This window comes from Epinephelus lanceolatus, chromosome 16 (assembly GCF_041903045.1).
Source record: "Epinephelus lanceolatus isolate andai-2023 chromosome 16, ASM4190304v1, whole genome shotgun sequence".
Classification (NCBI taxonomy): domain Eukaryota; kingdom Metazoa; phylum Chordata; class Actinopteri; order Perciformes; family Serranidae; genus Epinephelus; species Epinephelus lanceolatus.
In genome coordinates, this window is record NC_135749.1 from 29,310,567 (window position 1) to 29,329,320 (window position 18,754).

The 18,754-nt window shown below is 39.3% G+C and overlaps 3 protein-coding genes across 3 annotated transcripts; all 3 read left to right on the forward strand.

The window, feature by feature from the left end:
- Window positions 1-20: 20 nt before the first annotated feature.
- On the forward strand, window positions 21-3,775 carry LOC117264087 (fatty acid-binding protein, liver-like). The gene is made up of 4 exons (XM_033637901.2): window positions 21-2,326; window positions 2,406-2,578; window positions 3,388-3,477; window positions 3,607-3,775. Exons 1-4 carry the CDS (start codon window positions 2,101-2,103, stop codon window positions 3,655-3,657), a joined length of 540 nt encoding a protein of 179 aa, XP_033493792.2. The 5' UTR covers window positions 21-2,100; the 3' UTR covers window positions 3,658-3,775.
- Window positions 3,776-3,929: 154 nt separating this feature from the next.
- Window positions 3,930-18,715, forward strand: LOC117263945 (gap junction alpha-9 protein-like). The gene is made up of 3 exons (XM_078175449.1): window positions 3,930-4,074; window positions 5,657-5,955; window positions 15,284-18,715. Exon 3 carries the CDS (start codon window positions 15,301-15,303, stop codon window positions 16,798-16,800), a length of 1,500 nt encoding a protein of 499 aa, XP_078031575.1. The 5' UTR covers window positions 3,930-4,074; window positions 5,657-5,955; window positions 15,284-15,300; the 3' UTR covers window positions 16,801-18,715.
- LOC117263775 (uncharacterized) lies at window positions 3,935-9,794 on the forward strand. Its single transcript, XM_033637415.2, has 6 exons — window positions 3,935-4,074; window positions 5,387-5,491; window positions 6,446-6,549; window positions 7,556-7,727; window positions 7,820-7,870; window positions 8,136-9,794. Exons 1-6 carry the CDS (start codon window positions 4,010-4,012, stop codon window positions 8,362-8,364), a joined length of 726 nt encoding a protein of 241 aa, XP_033493306.1. The 5' UTR covers window positions 3,935-4,009; the 3' UTR covers window positions 8,365-9,794.
- Window positions 18,716-18,754: the final 39 nt, after the last annotated feature.

The window sequence follows — 18,754 nt, forward strand, 5'->3', positions numbered from 1 at the left end:
GTGCCACCAGAGGTCTCTAGTCTCAACTGCTGGAAAAGGCAGCTGGAGGAGGTGAGGTTAACGTTACAGGACTTTTTTTTTAAGTGCACGCCAACACCGTCATATATCGTATTTAAGGAGGGTATGAAGGTATCAAAAATAAGATACGGTCCATGCCTACTAAAAGCCAACTCCCAGATTCACTCTTGTTTAGCATTTTGTCTTGTTGTATTGGTATTCTTTCTGCGCTGTGTATCTTAGATGCCTGCTGCTTACAGTCTAGCAGCTGGTCGATACCTTTGTACAAAGCTCTGACCTCACCTAAGCACTGTGGGAGTACACACCAATAAGCATCACATACATGGAGAATAAGAAGAAAATACAGCGGAGTTTCTGCAGAAAAATACACTGCCACACACCTATAGTGAGTCATGAATTGAGATTGACAGAGATGATTAATTCTGTATAAGTCTATACATTGTTTTTCTAGAAAAAAATCCTGCACAGTATATCTTTGAATTGGGCTATATACTAGTCAGTATTATAAAATACAAGAGAGAATTACTGTTAAAGGTGTCCTGGTGAAATGGAGAGCACGTATCTAGTGATATAGGAATGTTAAAATAACTTAAAAGTCAAGAATAAACCACAACAAATATTGTTTGACCGAGGTCTGTGAACAAGCTTGTATTTAACCTCTCTGCATGACTGATCTGTTTTCTCAGGGACGACAACATGGCACAGTATTAACAGAAGCTCTCTGCAAAAGGAAAATAAGTATTAATGTGCTCCACTGGTCTCTGTTTATAATGTGACTGTTTTGTATGCTACTGTGTTTTTGATTGCGTCAGTAACATTCCAGCAGTAATCGAGTTTAACAGCTTTTTGTAACAAAGCTCTCCATATCTGTGTTCTTGGTAACTGAACATGCTTGAAATGAATACTTCACTTCCCAAATGATCATTTGTATATCAGTTACTCACCCTGTGTTATATTGACTTTGTAAAGAAAACTTTGTTTTTCTTGCATGCCTCCAGAGAAAGAATCCCAAAACTGAGAAAATTCTTGATGAATTGAAGTCGTCTGTGTTTAACAACAGCAAAACTATATCAAAACATCTGTTTACAAAATCTGACACAATTTATGCAGTATAATCCAAGTTTTATTTATCTAGTCGTATGCTCAGTAGATCCCAAACAGACCTTTCCAATGAGAAACTGAACTGAAATTGAAACTTATATATGCTCTCTTCTAAGCCAGACTTCATTGACAAAAACAGTAATGTTAGCATGCTGTACACGGGAGCTGCTGGTCTACCGCTGCCTCGATCAGTTAATTTGTGTTATGGTGTGACTTAAGTGAATCTGAATTCACTTTTTAAAACACCAGAGACACAAAATAGCAGTAAAGATTAAAACAAGGCAGTGGCAGTGGTGGACCAGCACCTCCCATGTTCAGCAAGGTAAAATTCCTTGTTTTTTCAATGGAGTCTGCCTTTAAGAGAAAAGTTTCACTTTCAGTTCAGTTCCCTGTGAGAGTGCCATCAGTTTGGAAAGCACTGAGCATACCACTAGATAAATGAGACTTGGATTATACTGCATAACTTGTGTGAGTTTATAAACATTTGTTTTTATATAGTTTTGCTGTTGTTAAATGCGGACGCCTATGACTTCAATTCATCAAGAATTTTCTGTTCTTGGATTTGTTATTCACTGTAGAGCCATGCAAGAAAAACAAAGATTTACTCACAAATTCAACGTAACACAGGATGAGTATTTGATATGCAAATGGTCATTTGGAGTGTGACCTATTCTTTTCAAGAGGTTCAAGAGGTTCAAGAGTTGAATCACCTTTTCATATCTGCACAGTACTGGACTGCCTGAGCTTCTGCTGCCTGCACATTTGCCTTACAATGTATTGCTTTCTGTTTGTTTGCCTGGTGAAGTGTTTTTATATTTTGAAAATGAATCATAAATATTTGTCAAATAAAGGAAAGCTTTAAGTACTTTCTGAAATAAAGATATGTCATTGCCTAAATTTGCTGTTAATATGCAGTGATTTTGTTGGATTTTTGGAAGGAGAGACATCCTCACATGCACACTGGAGTCATTTTTCATTTACATGTTACTTAATGTTCAGCCCATCCTGACTCTCACTGGAAATTACAGTCCAAATAACAGGGAATTTGAAGTCCCCAACATGCCAACTAGCAGTGTGTGTGATGGGATTATGACAACAAGAACATCAGATGTCCTCAGGCAACCAACACGACCAGCAGGCATGGATTTCAACGGCACTTGGAAAATTTATTCAGAGGAAAACCTTGATGAGTTCTTAAAAGTTGTAGGTAAGAATATCTTAAAAATATAAAGGATTTGTTTGATTATGTATGCATACATTATTTTTCTTTTAAATGTGCATTCAAGGTGTACCTGAAATGGTTATCAAAATGCGAAAAGAAGTCAAACCGGTGTGGGTGATTGAGCAGAATGGACAAGACTTCACGTGCACAATGAAGACTCCCATGTGCAGCCATGTTAACTCATTCACCATTGGAAAGGAGTCTGAGATTACTACTGTGGATGGCAGGAAGTTTAAGGTAATTCAAGCCCCAAACCCTTCATGCATATGAGCATAGAAGTGAAGACATGAACTGATGATGCCAAAATATAACCCCAAGAAGGCACTTATTCAGGAATTTATGTAGGCTTCAGTTAATTTCAGTGAGGCTACAGTTCTGTTCATGAGCATTTTTAAATAGAGAGCATGTTGTAGCAGATATCTGCCTCAGTGTTTCTTCATGCGTGTAAAGTTAAAAAAAAATGGGATTCATAAAGAAACAATTGCCAACACTTGTCCTTTGATGATTTCGAGGCTAAATATATTCAGACACAATGACATGTAAAGGATAGATAGATGGATTTTTGGCAGTAAAGAAAAGAAGAACAGGTGATGGTCTTGTGTAAATGTCTCTCATATCTCAGATATGACAAATCATATCTTGCTCTTGAGTCTACATTGATTTAGGGGAAAAATTTGTGTCTTTTGTGTCTAAAACCTAATTTTTCATCAATTTGTTGGCCCTGGGCACAGATATGCAAAAGATTTTTGTGGGTATTTTGAATTTTGTGTCTCTTTGCAGTTTCTTTGCATGTCTGTGTGGTCATTTTGAGTCTCTACCAGTCAGTACATGTTTATTTGAGTGACAGTTTGCAGGATAAGGCCAGGGGGCCCTAAAAATTTGGTCCCCCGGGCCTTTGCTAGTCAGGTCTGTACAGTAATCCATGCATGGTTGCAAAAAATTAGTTTGATTAGGAGGCATAAAGTTGTCTTAGCAAAGGGGCATTATGGTATACAGTAAGTTTGAGAACCACTTTCATCACTTGAAATGTTATTGGTCTTGGCCAGTGCATGATCAGAGAGGAGAACGGGAAGCTGATATCTGAGACAGAAAAGTTCACCTCTGTCCGGGAGATCCAAGGGGACGAGATGATTGAGGTCAGTGGCTTTATTTCTTTTAGAAACTGCAGTAAAGACTAGGGATTCAGTGTTAGCTGGAAATGAGTGAGTTATTTTAATGTGACACAGTCATGATTTATCTCTGTCTCTGCTTCCCTGCTTTTCTAGACCATCACTTCTGGTCCTGTCACTTTCATCAGCAGAAGCAAAAGAGTCTAATCCACACCTGTATGCTGATGGATCTCTTTTTGACCTTCTCATCTTCAAGTGGGAAATAAGTGGAAATAACACAATGGAATAAAACTTAATACATTTATGAATAAATGTAAATGATTGAATCAACCAAAATGTTTGTTTTTTTCACACAGTTTCTGCCATAGCTGCAGGTGATGAGCTCAAACGGCAGGGGGCGCTGTGGGTATTCATAACCCGATTTTTTGTTTGGGAGGAAGAACCAGAACGCGCCTTGTGAGTGCGCATGCGCTAAAAATATTTGCGCTGCAGAGCAGGTTTTTCTTCCTCACCCCCCCCCCCAAAAAAAACATTTCATCTGCTGGTTGAGTGTAAGTTTATGGCCAGATACATGAGGCCCCCAAACACGTCTTTGTTCGTCAGAAACATCTCCGATGAATCCAGGTGAGTACACATACAGACGCGATTAGATCATCCACTGACGCTAAATAACTCACATTGGCGGTAGCTTACTGTTAGCTAACTTAGCAGCTAGCTAATGTTAGCCTGCTCGTCGGAACCTCGACTTAACGTTACCTTAAACTAATGTATAGGGGCGCTTTACGTTGTTAGTATTTACTAACTGCATCGTAGTGCACCCATATAGTTAAAATAAGACAGCGTCTGAAATATGAACGTGCATTTGTCAAGATTGAATTTCTTGCTTGCACCTCTTTGTTTGCGTTGCGTGTCTGCGCATTCGCCGTGTTTATAAATAAGCTAACGTGGCTACGTTGGCTAACTCAAAGACAAGAATTCAGTAAATAGTTGGGTGATTTGCCGGTAAAACACGTTTAATGTATTATTATTATGAACTGTTGCTTGTTAAGTTATCCAGATAGGCTTCTAACGTTATACATTGCGTATAGCGTAGCCATGGGTAACATTAGCTAACGGGAAAATATTCGTAATTTACATGTCCATGTTGTGTGGCATTAATAAAACCATATCAGCACTTAGTCACATAAACTAAAACTAAACTGAAAAGGATTTAAACAGAGTTAACTAATATCAGTGGATGGATTAATGTTACTACAATGTCCTAATTAAAATGTACTGTTAAACTAACGTTGAGGAATTACATATATATATTTTTGAATAAAACTTTGGCCGACTACAGTTTCTTTTCCATTATCTGAATATTATTAGTTATTGCCCAATGTTGATTTGATTGAGTGTGTTTATGAGTTTTTGAAAAAGCATGTTGGTGATTATCATAATCAGTGTTTTCCTCGTCATCATGGTAACATATTGACCCATGCACTTAAGCGCTAATTAGTTTTTATTAGCACAAAAATTGTATATTGCATATCTAACCTGAATGGAGCAACATCTGCATCTGCTTATGTGAGTTTTAGACCTGTTAGTGGGTTTTTCATTGAATTGCATGTTGAACACAACAGTGTACATACAGCATCTTAAAGGGTCAGTTCACTGCAAAACATAATAGAATCGTTGCAGAACCAAATAAAACCACTAGAATGAAAGTTGTTCTTGAGCTTTTCTGTGCTGGTAGCAGGCAACAGACCTAATGCAAATAACACAGAGCCTGTGTGGTCTGATTGCCAGAAATAAGGTAATAAAAAGTCTTATTTTGTTTTGGGGTGAACTGTCCCTTTAGCCCTCTCACTGCTGCTCTCAGCTGTTACTGGTTAATGATGTAGGTAGAATTTCCTGTGATGGTCAGTTGAGTCATACTTGTATTTACGGTGTTCAGGCCTGAGGATTTGCGGCGTGAGTTTGGCCGCTATGGGCCGATAGTAGATGTCTACATCCCACTTGACTTCTATACACGCCAATCAAGAGGATTTGCATACATTCAATATCCTTTCCCAATGAGTGTTTACTGTGTTCGTGCTCCTGCTAACAAAACATTTTAACATTTTATTTCTTTTCAGCAGAGAAGATATGCTTTTTGTGACATTTTTTTCTTGCACTTAATTTGATTGAATATCTAACACACATCATTTCTCTGTTATTGCTTCAGAAAATGTAAATGCATCCAGTTGTGGAACCGGCCACAAAGAGTAACAAAGACCCGTGTAGAGTAGCTGTAAAGACAAGTCACACAGACCTTCAGGATCAGAGGGAGGGAAAAGGTTGAAAAGAGAAAGTAAAGCATGAAGAGGAAAAGGGAACGGAAACGAGGCTTGGATATGGCGGCAAAGAATTGGGAAAAGAAAAGAGGTTTAAGAGGAAAAGGCAAGCAGGAAACCCAAGTCTCTGTGGGAGTCGATTAAAGAGTGTAAAGATCAAGATGAAGTTCAAAGTCAAGCATGGGCAAAGGTAACAAGTCTGAATTATTTTGTATCCTCCCAAGACAAATCCACAAATTTGACATGGCAACAAAATCAGCTTTCCCTGTGATATCAGTGACATTTTTTTTAGTTTTAATCAAAGCAATTTAATCAGCTATTTAATGTATTTGATTTGTTTATATATTTGTAGTTCTGATCCCTCAGACAGTTATTTGATGTGTTTGAAAAACTTGCTTCATCTTTTATCTCTACAAAAATCCAATGAGTATGTAGTATGTTTGTTGTTTTCTTTCACTTGCTATAACATATCAAGTAACATTTAATTTCTGCATGTTAAACTGTTATGTCTTGGGCCACACAAATGAAAGAAAATGTTTGAAGTTCGTCCCTCTTGCCATAAATGTAAAATGAATTTCTGAGAGTGACCTTTCTGAGAGTAAATTTAAGAAAAACATTTATTTGAATTTGTATGGCCTTACAAAAATCAGAGCAAACAAAGACCCTTAACCACTCAGCATGTTTGAGGATGTGCGTGATGCAGAGGATGCTCTTCACAGCCTGGACAGGAAGTGGGTTTGCGGTCGGCAAATTGAAATCCAGTTTGCCCAGGGTGACCGAAAGAGTAAGTGTTTAAGTCTTTTTGTTTTTGCAACCAAATACTGTTGAGTCTGTCAGTGTTTTGTGTTAAACTTCTTTTTATTTCATTGTCACTGTCACTTTTGAATTATATGGTAGTAGATAAATATTTATTGTATGATCCCCTGCATTCATCAGGTTTCTCACTAAGACCTGAATTGTAGGTATGAGTAAGAAATTAACTACTGGCAGCACTGAAGTAGCTAAAATTAGAACGTATATGACAACACAGGTGGTCAGGTCAAGCTGAGGAATGGAGGGTGTTGGCAAGTGAAGTGAGTGAAATGAGCAGTAATATTAAATTTAACAGCAAAGGTCTGTAATAGGACAAAATCTGACATGACTGATAGGGACATGGCCAGAACCTTACCCAGTTTTGTTTGTCAACTTATGACATAATTAAAGGTTCCATTCAGTTGAGGTGTTCAGTTGTTAGTTCCACACACTCTGAAGCTGATGATGGAAATAGCCAAGGAGTGAAGTCTCTCACTTCTTGCCATCTCCCCTGAGACTTGCATATGCGCAGTATGAATTGGGCACTTGCCAGAAGACAGCAGTGGGTAGAGGTAAAGTTTATGAGCTGAAAGCAAGCAAGTATTTTAGTTTATCCTGGAAACAGGAGATAAGTTGGGTGGCGTAAAAAGGATGTGGGTGAATCTCTCCAAGTTTGAGAGCAAGGCAGATAAAACGGTAATTTGTCATAACACTTTACTTCAGTTTTTGTTGTTATTTGAGAATCACTAATACACAGTTTGTATAGGGTCAAGTAAAAATTGTCTTTGGTGAAGTAGATTTCTGACCCACTTGCACGACTGGCCAGGTGAAAAAAAAAATCAGTGTTGAACCCTGGAGGTGCACCCTTCATATACCCAGTGGGACTTATAAAGTACTTTCCACAGAAAGTGTTACTCCTGGGAAAAAAATTCTGTCTGTTTTCCACTCAGGGCACAAACTCTCTAGCTCATCGCTGCTTTTTTCCCCATATACATCAGCACCAAATCAGATGAAGTCAAAGGAAAGGCGTTCTCCAGGCAGATCCTCTCGATATGATGACTATGATCGAGACAGCCGGCGCAGACGTTCGCGCAGCCGCAGCTACGAGCGATACAGATCACGCAGTCCTTCTTATGATCGCCATCGCAGGCGATCTGATAGCCCTAGAGAGTGAGTTTTTCCTTTTGTGATGGAATTCATTTGCTTACACCTCACAGTTGTTACACTGTAAAGGAAAATGACCTTTTCATGTTTGTCCTCAGCTCTGGGCGGATGTATGGAAGAGGAAGAAGCAGGAGCCGTGAGGGTGACAGGTACGACTTGTCTTTGACTGTTGAGAGGTTGTAGTTTGCATCTATTGCTCTCTTTCTGTTATTGTCACAGTACAGTCTCTATTACTGTACAAGTACATGTAGAGAATGATTTATTATAGGATATAATGTAGCAGTAAAATTGTTAGCAGTTAAGTGTTGTGGGGAGCTAAATTGTCTTAACATTTGACATACAGGAAGGTTGTGTGTAGTTCCCAGAAGTTAAGATGATCACAGATGTGTCTAAATGGTTTCATTGTGTCTTCAGATACAGGCAGAGGCCCCGGAGAGAGTCTCGAGGGAGATCGCGCTCACGATCCAAATCCGCATCTCCACGAGAGAGTGTCAACCCAGCGTCGACCTCCCATTACACTGAAGAAGAAGTGCGACGTACACACTCCCCATCCCGCTCCAGGTCCAGGTCCGCATCAAGATCACGCTCTCGTTCGCGTTCTCGGTCCCGATCCTGGGCTGGGCGCAAGTCAGGAGGACGCTAGAAGAGTACCTGCTCCCCGCTCCTATCCGTCATTATGTCAGATGCACCAGAGTTGGTTCATTTGTTAAGAAATGTTTGTTTTGACATGAATGTAACGTCCACTGAACCATTTGTAGAAAGCTTGTTTTTGCGGCTCCATTTTAAGAACAATGCTCGTCCTTTGCTCGGTTTTATAAAACTGTATTGGTGAGATTCCCTGATAGAAATATGAAACAGCGGTTTCTGTGTTCAGTGGTAGTCGGCCAGGAATAATTGTCTTTTTTATATGCGGTTACTGATGATTTTGTTTTCTAAACCCTATGCACCCATTTTTGCAAAAAAAAAAAAAAGAACATTCAGTATTTTAAAATGAATCCAGTCTGTTGCCGAACTGAACCAGTGTTTCTGTGTGTTTTATCACATTATCATTATCCAGCTCCTCCAGGATTTTGCAGAAGGTATTTTGGACTGTTGGGGGCTGAAATGCCTGATTTCACAGGAGCTCACAATCCCACAGCAGTGGTTTCATGATAAACGGGGAGAGAGAGAGAGAGAGAGAGAAAGTGGGGCAAGGAGGGGCTGAGCAAATCAGTATGCTCAAACAGCTCAAGAATAAATTGAGAATTTACCTTTGCTAAACAGTCAAATTTAGAGTTAGATTGTGGTGATTGGACAAAATTGCAAGGTTGTGCAGAATTAAAGGTGATTGGCTGAATTTGTGTTAATTTTTGTGATAGTAACATTCTGGAGGGGTTGGTTATGACTCTCATTACTTTACTGTTGATTTTTCTCATATTTTTCTTGTTTTTATTCCCTTCTTTCAGCCACAGGTGTTCATTTATTTTACCTTATCAAAATGAATATTGTGGAACTTGTTTGAGATAATCTGTCACAGTAAATGTTAAGATAATCAATAACCTGTATTGTCAAAGTAGCAGACTGAAATGAAACGTGCATTACCCACTAACAATAACACAACAGAAAAAAACAGAACAAAATCAGACTTGACATTCAGGTTTTATGTTAATACAAGTTATTTTCATGCAGAGTAAATAAGGCGGCCTGGATGAAAAACATTAAAAATCATGAGGATATCGTGTGTTGGGTCATCAGTAGTTATCAAGTATGTGAGTATTGAGGCTAAAATACACAGAAACGCAGCTTTGGTCCTTGAAAGTGTTAAAATATTGCCCGGTGACTTAAACCACAAACTGTTTAAAATGTACATTAATCTGTTTTAATTTTATGGTGTTTTCTGTAAGATTAGACCTCCTTTCAGAAGGTATTTTATTTTTGGAACGTTTTGGTTGTGATGGGTGTTAATTCGACTGTCCTGGTGGTTTTTCAGAAAGAATCTTTGTCACTGCATGTTTTACTCTCCTAATCTTATATCTTTAGTAGGAATAAACTGTTATTTTGAGTAATAAATGGATAACATTCAGCATAAGGAAACAATGTGTGACTTAATTTTGTGAACTCCGAAGAAACCGAACCTTATTTTTGGGAAATTTAAGGAGACGAACTTGAGGAAATATCAGAAGTTATTCAGAGTGTTTCCCCTCCTCTCCAGCAGCCTCGAATCACAGTCTGCAGTCATCTGCATGGAAAACAAACTAGTCCATTGATTTCCTTTTAATGGATCAGTAGCTGGGAGGAACAACTTAAATTAGATTCACCATGAAGAAGCAACCATGTATGAAATCGGACGTGCCCCATTGATCCCTTTATTGAAAAGAACATTGATTAAACAAGTACAACAGCAGAATGGAGGCTTGATGTGAGTTTATCAAAAATAACTGGTGTGAGCTGAAGCACAGGGTTGGTTTCAAATACAGAATAGACTGAACCAAGGGAATACTGGGTAACACTTAACCATCATTAATGAATGGTAAATTGATAGTTAAAAAAACTTTGATATTTACTGTTGGCAAACAATGAAATGATAATGTTTATTTATTAGTAGTAATGCCATAATGTATGGCATTGTTTGCTGTTGCACATATAACATTTTATATACTATATGAAGTATTTGTAAATGGTTAATAATCACACCGTGACCTCAAGCATGAAGTGGTTTTGCAACTGAGTGTGAAGCGGTTGGGATGAGAGTCCCCACCTCCAAACCTGAGACCATAGCGCTCTGCCGGAAATCTGTTAATTGCCCCCTTTGGGCTGGAAGAGAGTTTCTAGCCAAAACTAGCGAGTTCAAGTATCTCAGGGTCTTGTTCACGAGTAAGGGTAGAATGGAGTGTGAGATGGATCAGCTGTTTGGTGCAGCTTCTGCAGTGAAGCAGGCGCTGTACCTGACTGGGCAATGACTGAAAGAATGAGATTGCGTATACAAGCAGCTGCAACAAGTCTCCTCCGTGGGGTGGTTGGGCTCAGACTTAGAGATAGGTTAAGGAGCTTGGACATTGGAGGGAGCTCGGAGTAGAGCCTCTGCTCCTTCGTGTTGAAAGGGGTCAGTTGAGTTGGTTTGGACATCTGATCAGGATGCCTCCTGGGCGCCTCCTGTTAGAAATGTCCCTGGCCTGTCCCACTGGGAGGGGCCCCTGGGGCAGACTCAGAACACACACTGGAGGGACTACATATCTCATCTAGCCTGGGAACCCCATGGGGTCCCCCAGGAGGAGCTGGAAAGCCTTGCTGGGGAGAGGGATGTCTGAGGTGCTATGCTCAGCCTGCTGACCCGGCCCGGATAAGCAGGTGAACATGGATAGATTAATGGGGGAAAATGACATTGAGGGCATAAAAATAACTTTTTTATTGAAAGTTAATGTAACATGACAATAACTTGGGTAGTGGCTGAGAACAGCAGGATGACTTTAGTAAACATTAACAAAAAGAAACAAAGAAAGTGCAGCTCATGCTGGTGTATCGATAATGTGGAAAATGAGCATTGCTTTACGATGTGAAAGGAAAATAAGCATCCTTATGTTTGCCCTTAATGCAGGTACGAGCCATAATTTTATTTTTTTTCTCAAAAAGACAACCTTAGAAACATCAATGTTTTTATCAGACATTTAGTTTCTCTCATTCCCTCTTCTGGATGAGACTGATATCTATTTTTTGTGTGTATCTGGAACCTTTCATTTCTATATAAACTGGAAGAAGAGTGAAAGAAAGCACAGCTAGTATTAGTGTATCAATACTGCAAACAAAGAGCATTGTGACCATTTCAAATATTCAGAATTGATATCTATTAATAAATCGATATTTTTGACAAGCATCTCAGATGTGAGGATTTACTGCTTTTTCTCTAAAATTAAATTGTACATTAGATATCTTCGAGTGTTGGACTATTGGCAAAAGAAAAAAGGTACCTTGTAATTTTGAATGGCATTTAAATGCCAATTATTTTCTTACTTGATTAATAATTTTGTCTTTAATTGTCTTTAAAATGTCAGAAAATTGATGACAAAGACCTGTCCCATTTTCTGAAAGCCCAAGCTGACATCTTCAGACTCGTTTATTTGTCAGATAAACTGTCTGAAGAAAGGTATTTGCACATACAGCTGTCTCAGATGCAGGTGTGTTGGAAAATATCACTTGATTTGGGAATCTCAAAAGACTCATTTATAATACACAGCATAAGAGTTTACAATGTTGATGATTTATGAAAGCTGCTAGGCTGATGTGTTCATGTATAAGATCAACATTTTTGTTAAATAGTCTTGTTAATAGCCTTAATCGTGTAAGAAAGTTGAGTTTTCTAGGTTTTTCCTATGTTTTTCTTGTTCCCTTGTTCTGTCATATGTGTGATATGTGACATATAGTGCCCAGGCTGTTGTCCACTATTGAGAAACACATCCACAGCTCATTATTTCCCTCACACCTGTGCACACCTGTAAAAATGGGTGGGGCAGTTTCTATTTAAGCTCAATGTTGAAAGTAATGGTGATGAACACTCTTGACGAAGGTCCTGGAGGATCGAAACATTAGTGTTAATTATAAATTGTGAAGCTGAGCAAGAGCAGTGTGCGGGATTTTCTGTTCAAAGACTCATCAGATAAACTGTAAAATTCAAAAAGACTCTGTTTACTATCACACAAGACAAATCTTTACAGTCGACCAGCTGGAACCAATGAATGTTTTACATGCTTGTGAGAAGCAAAAAGTACTGAAATGATTTATCTAATATCAAAATAGTTGGAGATTTGTATTTTATTGACAGATTTATCAATTAATCGATTCAGCTCCAGCTGCAAAAACCAACACCATTCAACACTGGTTCTAACAGAGCAATGAACCAGACGTTAGGTCAAACTACACTGCTCATTAGTTTGTTGTGGCTCTTATGCAACATCTTCCTGTTTTGTATGAGTGTGGGATTTATAGCATTTTAATCTTTCAGTGTCAGGTTTCACATTAAATCAGGATATCAGGATTGTCTTCAGAAGCAGTTTATCATCTGGTTTATAATCTACCTTGGTGGCACTTTCTGATGCCAGATTTCCATTAAACCCAGTGCACCACTTCTGTCCTGTCTACATTTAGAGGCTAAAACAAGTTCAGGGTCCTTTGGGTCCAACCAGAAACAGGCGACAAACCCACACTGCTCGCTGCACATTCTGCAACACATTTCACCCCTAATGACTCGCAGGAACTGGGGGTCAGGCCACTCATACTGCTGCAAGGTAAATGGCAACAGAGCATCGCAACAGTATTGATTGTTTTGTCTTTCACAGGCTATAAACTTGTGAACAGCAACAGCCAGCAGGGATCATTTGTTTTTGTCCAGTTTTTAACAACAGTGGAGACTGAAATCTCTTTCAGTGTGAACATTTTGACTTTTTAAAAGAGGATAAAGAAGATTAAAGATGTGCCTGTAGGAGTGTGTTCAACAGCATCGGCAGCATTATTGCAAAAGGCCTTTATTGTTACATTTCATATCCAAGATGAAAGGTAAGTTAAGTCATCTCAAAATAAATATTTGACCTTTTTTATTAAGTTGTATAATTTTGCTACATAACTACAGTAAAATGAATATATCAGCTTTACAGTGTAATTTTTCTTCTCCTTTGTTGTAGAAAAACACGCAATGTATAACATCATTATTAAAATGATTGATTTTTATTTGATTGACATATTTTATATTTGTAATGATCTTCAATTTTATCAATAAATCTTAAATTGTTTTATTAGAATGCTGCTGGATGTTGTCAAATATTTCATTTAACACTGACTGATATGAATACATTATAATACCCTAATTTAACTACCTAACTATTTAATACTATCAGATTAGTATATTTTATTTACTGTCTAATGGGTTACGTTTCTGTTGTTACTGGGTAGACTGGTTGTGTAATTGAAAACCCAGTTCTCAGCAGTGGTGGAAGAAGTATTTGGAGCTTGTACTTAAGTAAAACTACCACAATGTACAGACACACTGTTACGAGTTCATGTCTTGCATCCAAAGTTTGACATAAAAAGTACATAAGTATTATCAGATAAAATGTACTAAAAGTAGCAAAAGTAAAAATTCTCTCTGTGCAGTATAGCCTACTCAACTTGTGGCTCACGGACCATATTCTAATTCACAGTGAAAATAAACTAATTCACACTAGGAATTTTTTGTACTTTCAATGTAAATAAGGTGCCAAAAAAGGACTAAGGAGGATTAATGTCATTTTTTTAATTAACTAGGCCTTGATCTCCTGTCATTTTACAAATGTGGCTCCCAGGTAAAACAAGTTGGGTGTCTCAGATCTAAGTTTATTTTATTGTTGTCATTGACTTAATATACTGTTGGGTAGTTTGGTCTTCAAAATTGCGTAGGAAAGAAGCAAGCACTTTAAAAAATAAATCCCCTCAAAAGGTGCACGGCCAAAAACAGCGAAAAAGTTCAGTTCACTGAAGAAGACTTTCTGTCGAAATGTCTGTGTTTCTGGTACTGCCACCCAAGTTGGTTTATTAAATTTACCAAAAGGACATTTGTGAGTGCTGGCATTTTTCCCTTTTTCATAGTTTGGTCTTCAGCAATGTATCATTTTAAAAACTAGTTTTAAAATCTTAATCTGAAAAGAAGCTGGTAACCCCTGCTGTTAAAAATGTAGTACTGTAGTAAAACATACTGTATTTCCTGCTGAAATGTAGAAGCATAAATTCAATGTGCAAATGGCTGAAAATTGCACTTACGTTAGTGTTGTAGTACTTGTCATGTCAGACTCGACCACAGTTTTACTTGGTCTTGTCTTGGTCTGAGACAAATAGGACATGAGATTTTATTTCAAGACCAGTCAAGACCACAGCTATGGGGATATCACTGAGTTGCCTGTGCAAAGAAAGAAGTGTTGAATAGTCAAGTTGATTTCAGCTTCTTAGTGATTTGTGTACTAATAGAAAACAAAGGAAATTTCCCATGCATTAAAATTGACCTCTGCAATGCCTTTTGATTTTTTTTTATCAAAACATTTCTTATGGTACACATACACACATGCTGTATACATTATTTATATTCATAATATTAAAATTGATGTGTTTTTTGTTGTTGCTGTTATCATACTTGAACTCTGTCATCATCCTCAAAATGTCAGTGCTTTGACAATTCTTTCACAAGGGCGTAGGTTTGGATTTTCCTGCATCCATTTATGGTGTAATTTTTTTTTAAGACAAATTAACCTGATCTAAACATTGAGGGCACCGTTGCCCTGCGTCCCCTCTGATATCTACATGTACACATGTTCCTACTTTCAACAGACTTGCCCGCTACGTTGCAAACTACCGCCACTTGGTGCCTGTCATAACACCATCAGAGTTGCCTCTGTGATCCAGGGATCTATTTCACAATTGTAGTTGTAATTCATTTGTTAAGCCCATCAGTGTTCTTATCAGATTTTTAAAACTCCCAAATATCAATATCAGTATTGGCAGCAAAAATCATGTATCTGTCGGCTGTATTAACAATCATAACCTTTTTTTCCCCTCATGTGTTACAGCTCTGCTAATGTAAAACATGGGAGACTGGAACTTCCTCGGGGGGATCTTGGAGGAGGTGCATATCCACTCCACCATGGTCGGCAAGATCTGGCTGACCATCCTCTTCATATTTCGGATGTTGGTGCTCGGCGTCGCAGCTGAAGACGTGTGGAACGACGAGCAGTCAGACTTCGTCTGCAACACCGACCAGCCTGGCTGCCGCAATGTCTGCTACGACCAGGCCTTCCCCATCTCCCTCATCCGCTACTGGGTGCTGCAGGTTATCTTCGTGTCATCGCCCTCGCTGGTCTACATGGGTCATGCCATCTACCAGCTGCGAGCTCTGGAGAAGGAGCGCCACTGCAAGAAGGTGGCTCTCCGTCGGGAGCTGGAGGCGGTGGACGTGGAGATGGTGGAGATACGGAGGAGGATTGAGAAGGAGATGAAGCAGCTGGAGCAGGGGAAGCTCAACAAAGCTCCACTGAGGGGCTCTCTGTTGTGCACTTATCTGGTCCACATAGTGACTCGCTCAGTAGTGGAGGTCAGCTTCATGGTGTGTCAGTACATCCTCTATGGGCACCGCTTGAACCCTCTTTTCAAGTGTGAAAGGGAGCCATGTCCAAATGTGGTGGACTGCTTCGTCTCTAGGCCCACTGAGAAAACTGTTTTCATGATGTTCATGCAGGGGATCGCCTGCATCTCCCTTTTTCTCAGCCTTCTTGAGATCATGCACCTGGCATACAAGAGGATTAAAAAAGGCATCCTGAGCTACTACCCACACCTGAAAGCTGATCTTGATGATTATTATGTTGACAAGTCAAAAAAGAACTCAGTTGTGCAGCAGGTTTGCATGGGCACTTCTGTGGGTCGCAAGAATACTATCCCCACAGCACCATGTGGATACACATTACTGTTGGAGAAGCAGGGCAACGGACCCACCTACCCTCTACTTAATGCCTCCTCTGCCTTTGTCCCTATAAAAGGGGACCCTGGTGCAAAGCCAGACAGCCACAAGGACACCAAGGAAGGAGTGCCAAGCCCAACGGAGCAAACTGGCAACACAAGCAGCGAGACACGTTCCCCTCCTGTGGACAAACATGACGAACCAGAGGACCAATCCTCTCCTCGTCATGAGGACATGGAGTGTGCCAGCTCTGAGTACCCCACCCTCCCTGTGGCAAACACCTCCTCCTGCACAACACTGTCAGGCATTGTGAGGAAGTCACGGAGGGTCAGCCCACCATGGAACTGCTCCACTCTGGTAGAGGGGAATGGCTCGGACAGTGGGGACTCCTACCACGGCAACAACAGCGTGAAGCTACGCAGCAGCTGTGTTGGACCCCGAGCAAGGGTGCTCTCTAAATCAGACATGAAGAGGCCGAGCAGGTCTCAGAGTCCAGACTCTGCAGGGGAGCTGAGCTCAGTATCTCGACACAGCCGGGAGAGTAACAGCCCCACTGCCTCCTCTCCAAACCGCAGAGTGTCAGCAGTGAGCAGTGCCAGCAGCAGACGAGCTCCAACTGATCTGCAGATATAAACAGACCGTATGCTCCTAACATAAAATCTCTCAATATGCATGTTTGGGTGCAAGTTATATGAACACTTTATTACTGCACTTTTCAAACATTTATAATTCTTTAAAAGAAGCACAAAAGGCCCATTGCTAAGGAGATTATGCTCTTGACACCAAAGAACAGCCTTTTTCCAATCATATTAAAATGTAAAATCTGACATCTACTTTTTAGATTTTAAAGGCCCAGTGTGTAGGATTTAGGGGGATGTATTGGCAGAAATGGAATATAATATAGCTTGTTGTCTTAAGTGTATAATCACCTAAAACTAAGAGTAGTCCTGTTTTTGTTACCTTAGAATGAGCTGTTTACATCTACATAGGGAGCTGGTCCTTGTCTATGGAGATCACCATGTTGCACCACCACGTTTCTACAGTAGCCCAGAATGGACAAAACAAACACCGGCTCTAGATAGGGCTATTTGCTTTTTCGCATTGGCCACCATAGTCAGCAGCTCCTCCATGATCACAGTGTTGGAAAAACACTGATTCTTTAACATGAAACTGCATCAATAGTTTTTTTTACCGGTTTAAATCACTGGGTCAATTTCCCTTGAAGAGTAAGAGACCTCTGCTGATAATTAAGCTTTTGATAAAAACCTCCTGAACATTGAGCACTGAAAGAATTCTAACCAGGAGAAGTTTCAGCTGGTTACAATCCGCAATCCACACCAGTAAATGCCACTATATCCCCCTAAATATCACAATGGAGTGTTTTGTGTTTGTACGTTAACAGGTATGTCACAGAGGTCGGACCAAGTCATTGTTTTGCAAGTCATCTCAAGTCTTAGCACTTCAGTCCCAAATCCTAAACTTTGAATGTCAAGTCCTAAACATGTCAAAATGCAGTCTTTGCCAGATGCTGGCATTTTAACAACAGGGTAATCTTTATTTATTTATTTATTTACCTTTATTTAACCAGGTGAGTCAGTTAAGAACAGTTTATTTACAATAACGACCTGGGCAAGAGGCAGCACAGAGAGTAATAATATATGAAATTTACAAAAGTCATGTCTGCTTTTCAAAATTTGTACTTATTTGTTATAATAAGTTTGTTGGAGGTTGTTGCACCCCTGTCTGTAATTTTCACCTCACACATTTTGCATACTGTAGTTTGTTTATGTGTTGACCACTATGTAGTTTTGTACAAAAACAAAATTATCTTTGTCCAGTCCTTCCAACTTGTGCTTAATAACCTAACGTTAGTTCTTAATGTGTCTCCTGCAACTTGACTGGATGCTGTCAGATTGAAGTGGATCTGAAGAATTAAGTGTCAACTTGCTGGAAGTGAACAGCGTTTAACGTTAGTCGAATGAATTGATTCATCGCACACTTTATAAAAAACATACTTTTTAATCTTAGGGCTTGTGGGAAGGTATGAAGTATTTTTAAGTCTAAAGGCTCAAGTCCAAGTAAAGTCACGAGTCATTGGTGTTTAAGTCCAAGTCAAGTTGTAAGTCTTCTTTGATTTTGTCATGTCTATAGTCAATTAAATTCATGACTTGTGTCTGACTTGAGTCCATGTCTTGTGACACAAGTCCACACCTCTGGTCATGGAGATTCAGATGGGCATTTAATGATTTGACTGTATGCAACAGCTCTGTCTGAATGATTAGAGGGGAATGGAAAACTGAACCACAGATCTATAATGTTGTTTCAGGTCACAATATGCTGTTATACAACTGGATACTTTGAAATCATTGACACCGTCTGAATTCATTAAACCCCTGTTCCAACATGTCCAAAAGGTCTTCAGCAAGAGTATTAAACATAACAAATACCTAGTTCTGGATGTCTCTGGATATCTTCGTGTTGGTGACATTAGTTTCAATTTTTTCTTCAATGTGATGTCATTTATCAGTTTAATTTCCCTATGAATTGTTGCTTTTGTATGGCCTTTTTACTCAGTAATGCAGTTGAT

Coding starts and splice junctions, on each gene's coding strand:
- LOC117263945 (XM_078175449.1), top strand. CDS start 15,301: ATGGGAGACTGGAACTTCCTCGGGGGGATCTTGGAGGAGGTGCATATC.
- LOC117263775 (XM_033637415.2), top strand. CDS start 4,010: ATGGCCAGATACATGAGGCCCCCAAACACGTCTTTGTTCGTCAGAAAC. Junction 6,550..7,555: donor TGCCCAGGGTGACCGAAAGA/GTAAGTGTTTAA, acceptor CATATACATCAG/CACCAAATCAGATGAAGTCA. Junction 7,871..8,135: donor AGGAGCCGTGAGGGTGACAG/GTACGACTTGTC, acceptor TTGTGTCTTCAG/ATACAGGCAGAGGCCCCGGA.
- LOC117264087 (XM_033637901.2), top strand. CDS start 2,101: ATGTTACTTAATGTTCAGCCCATCCTGACTCTCACTGGAAATTACAGT. Junction 2,579..3,387: donor TGGATGGCAGGAAGTTTAAG/GTAATTCAAGCC, acceptor GGTCTTGGCCAG/TGCATGATCAGAGAGGAGAA. Junction 3,478..3,606: donor AAGGGGACGAGATGATTGAG/GTCAGTGGCTTT, acceptor CTGCTTTTCTAG/ACCATCACTTCTGGTCCTGT.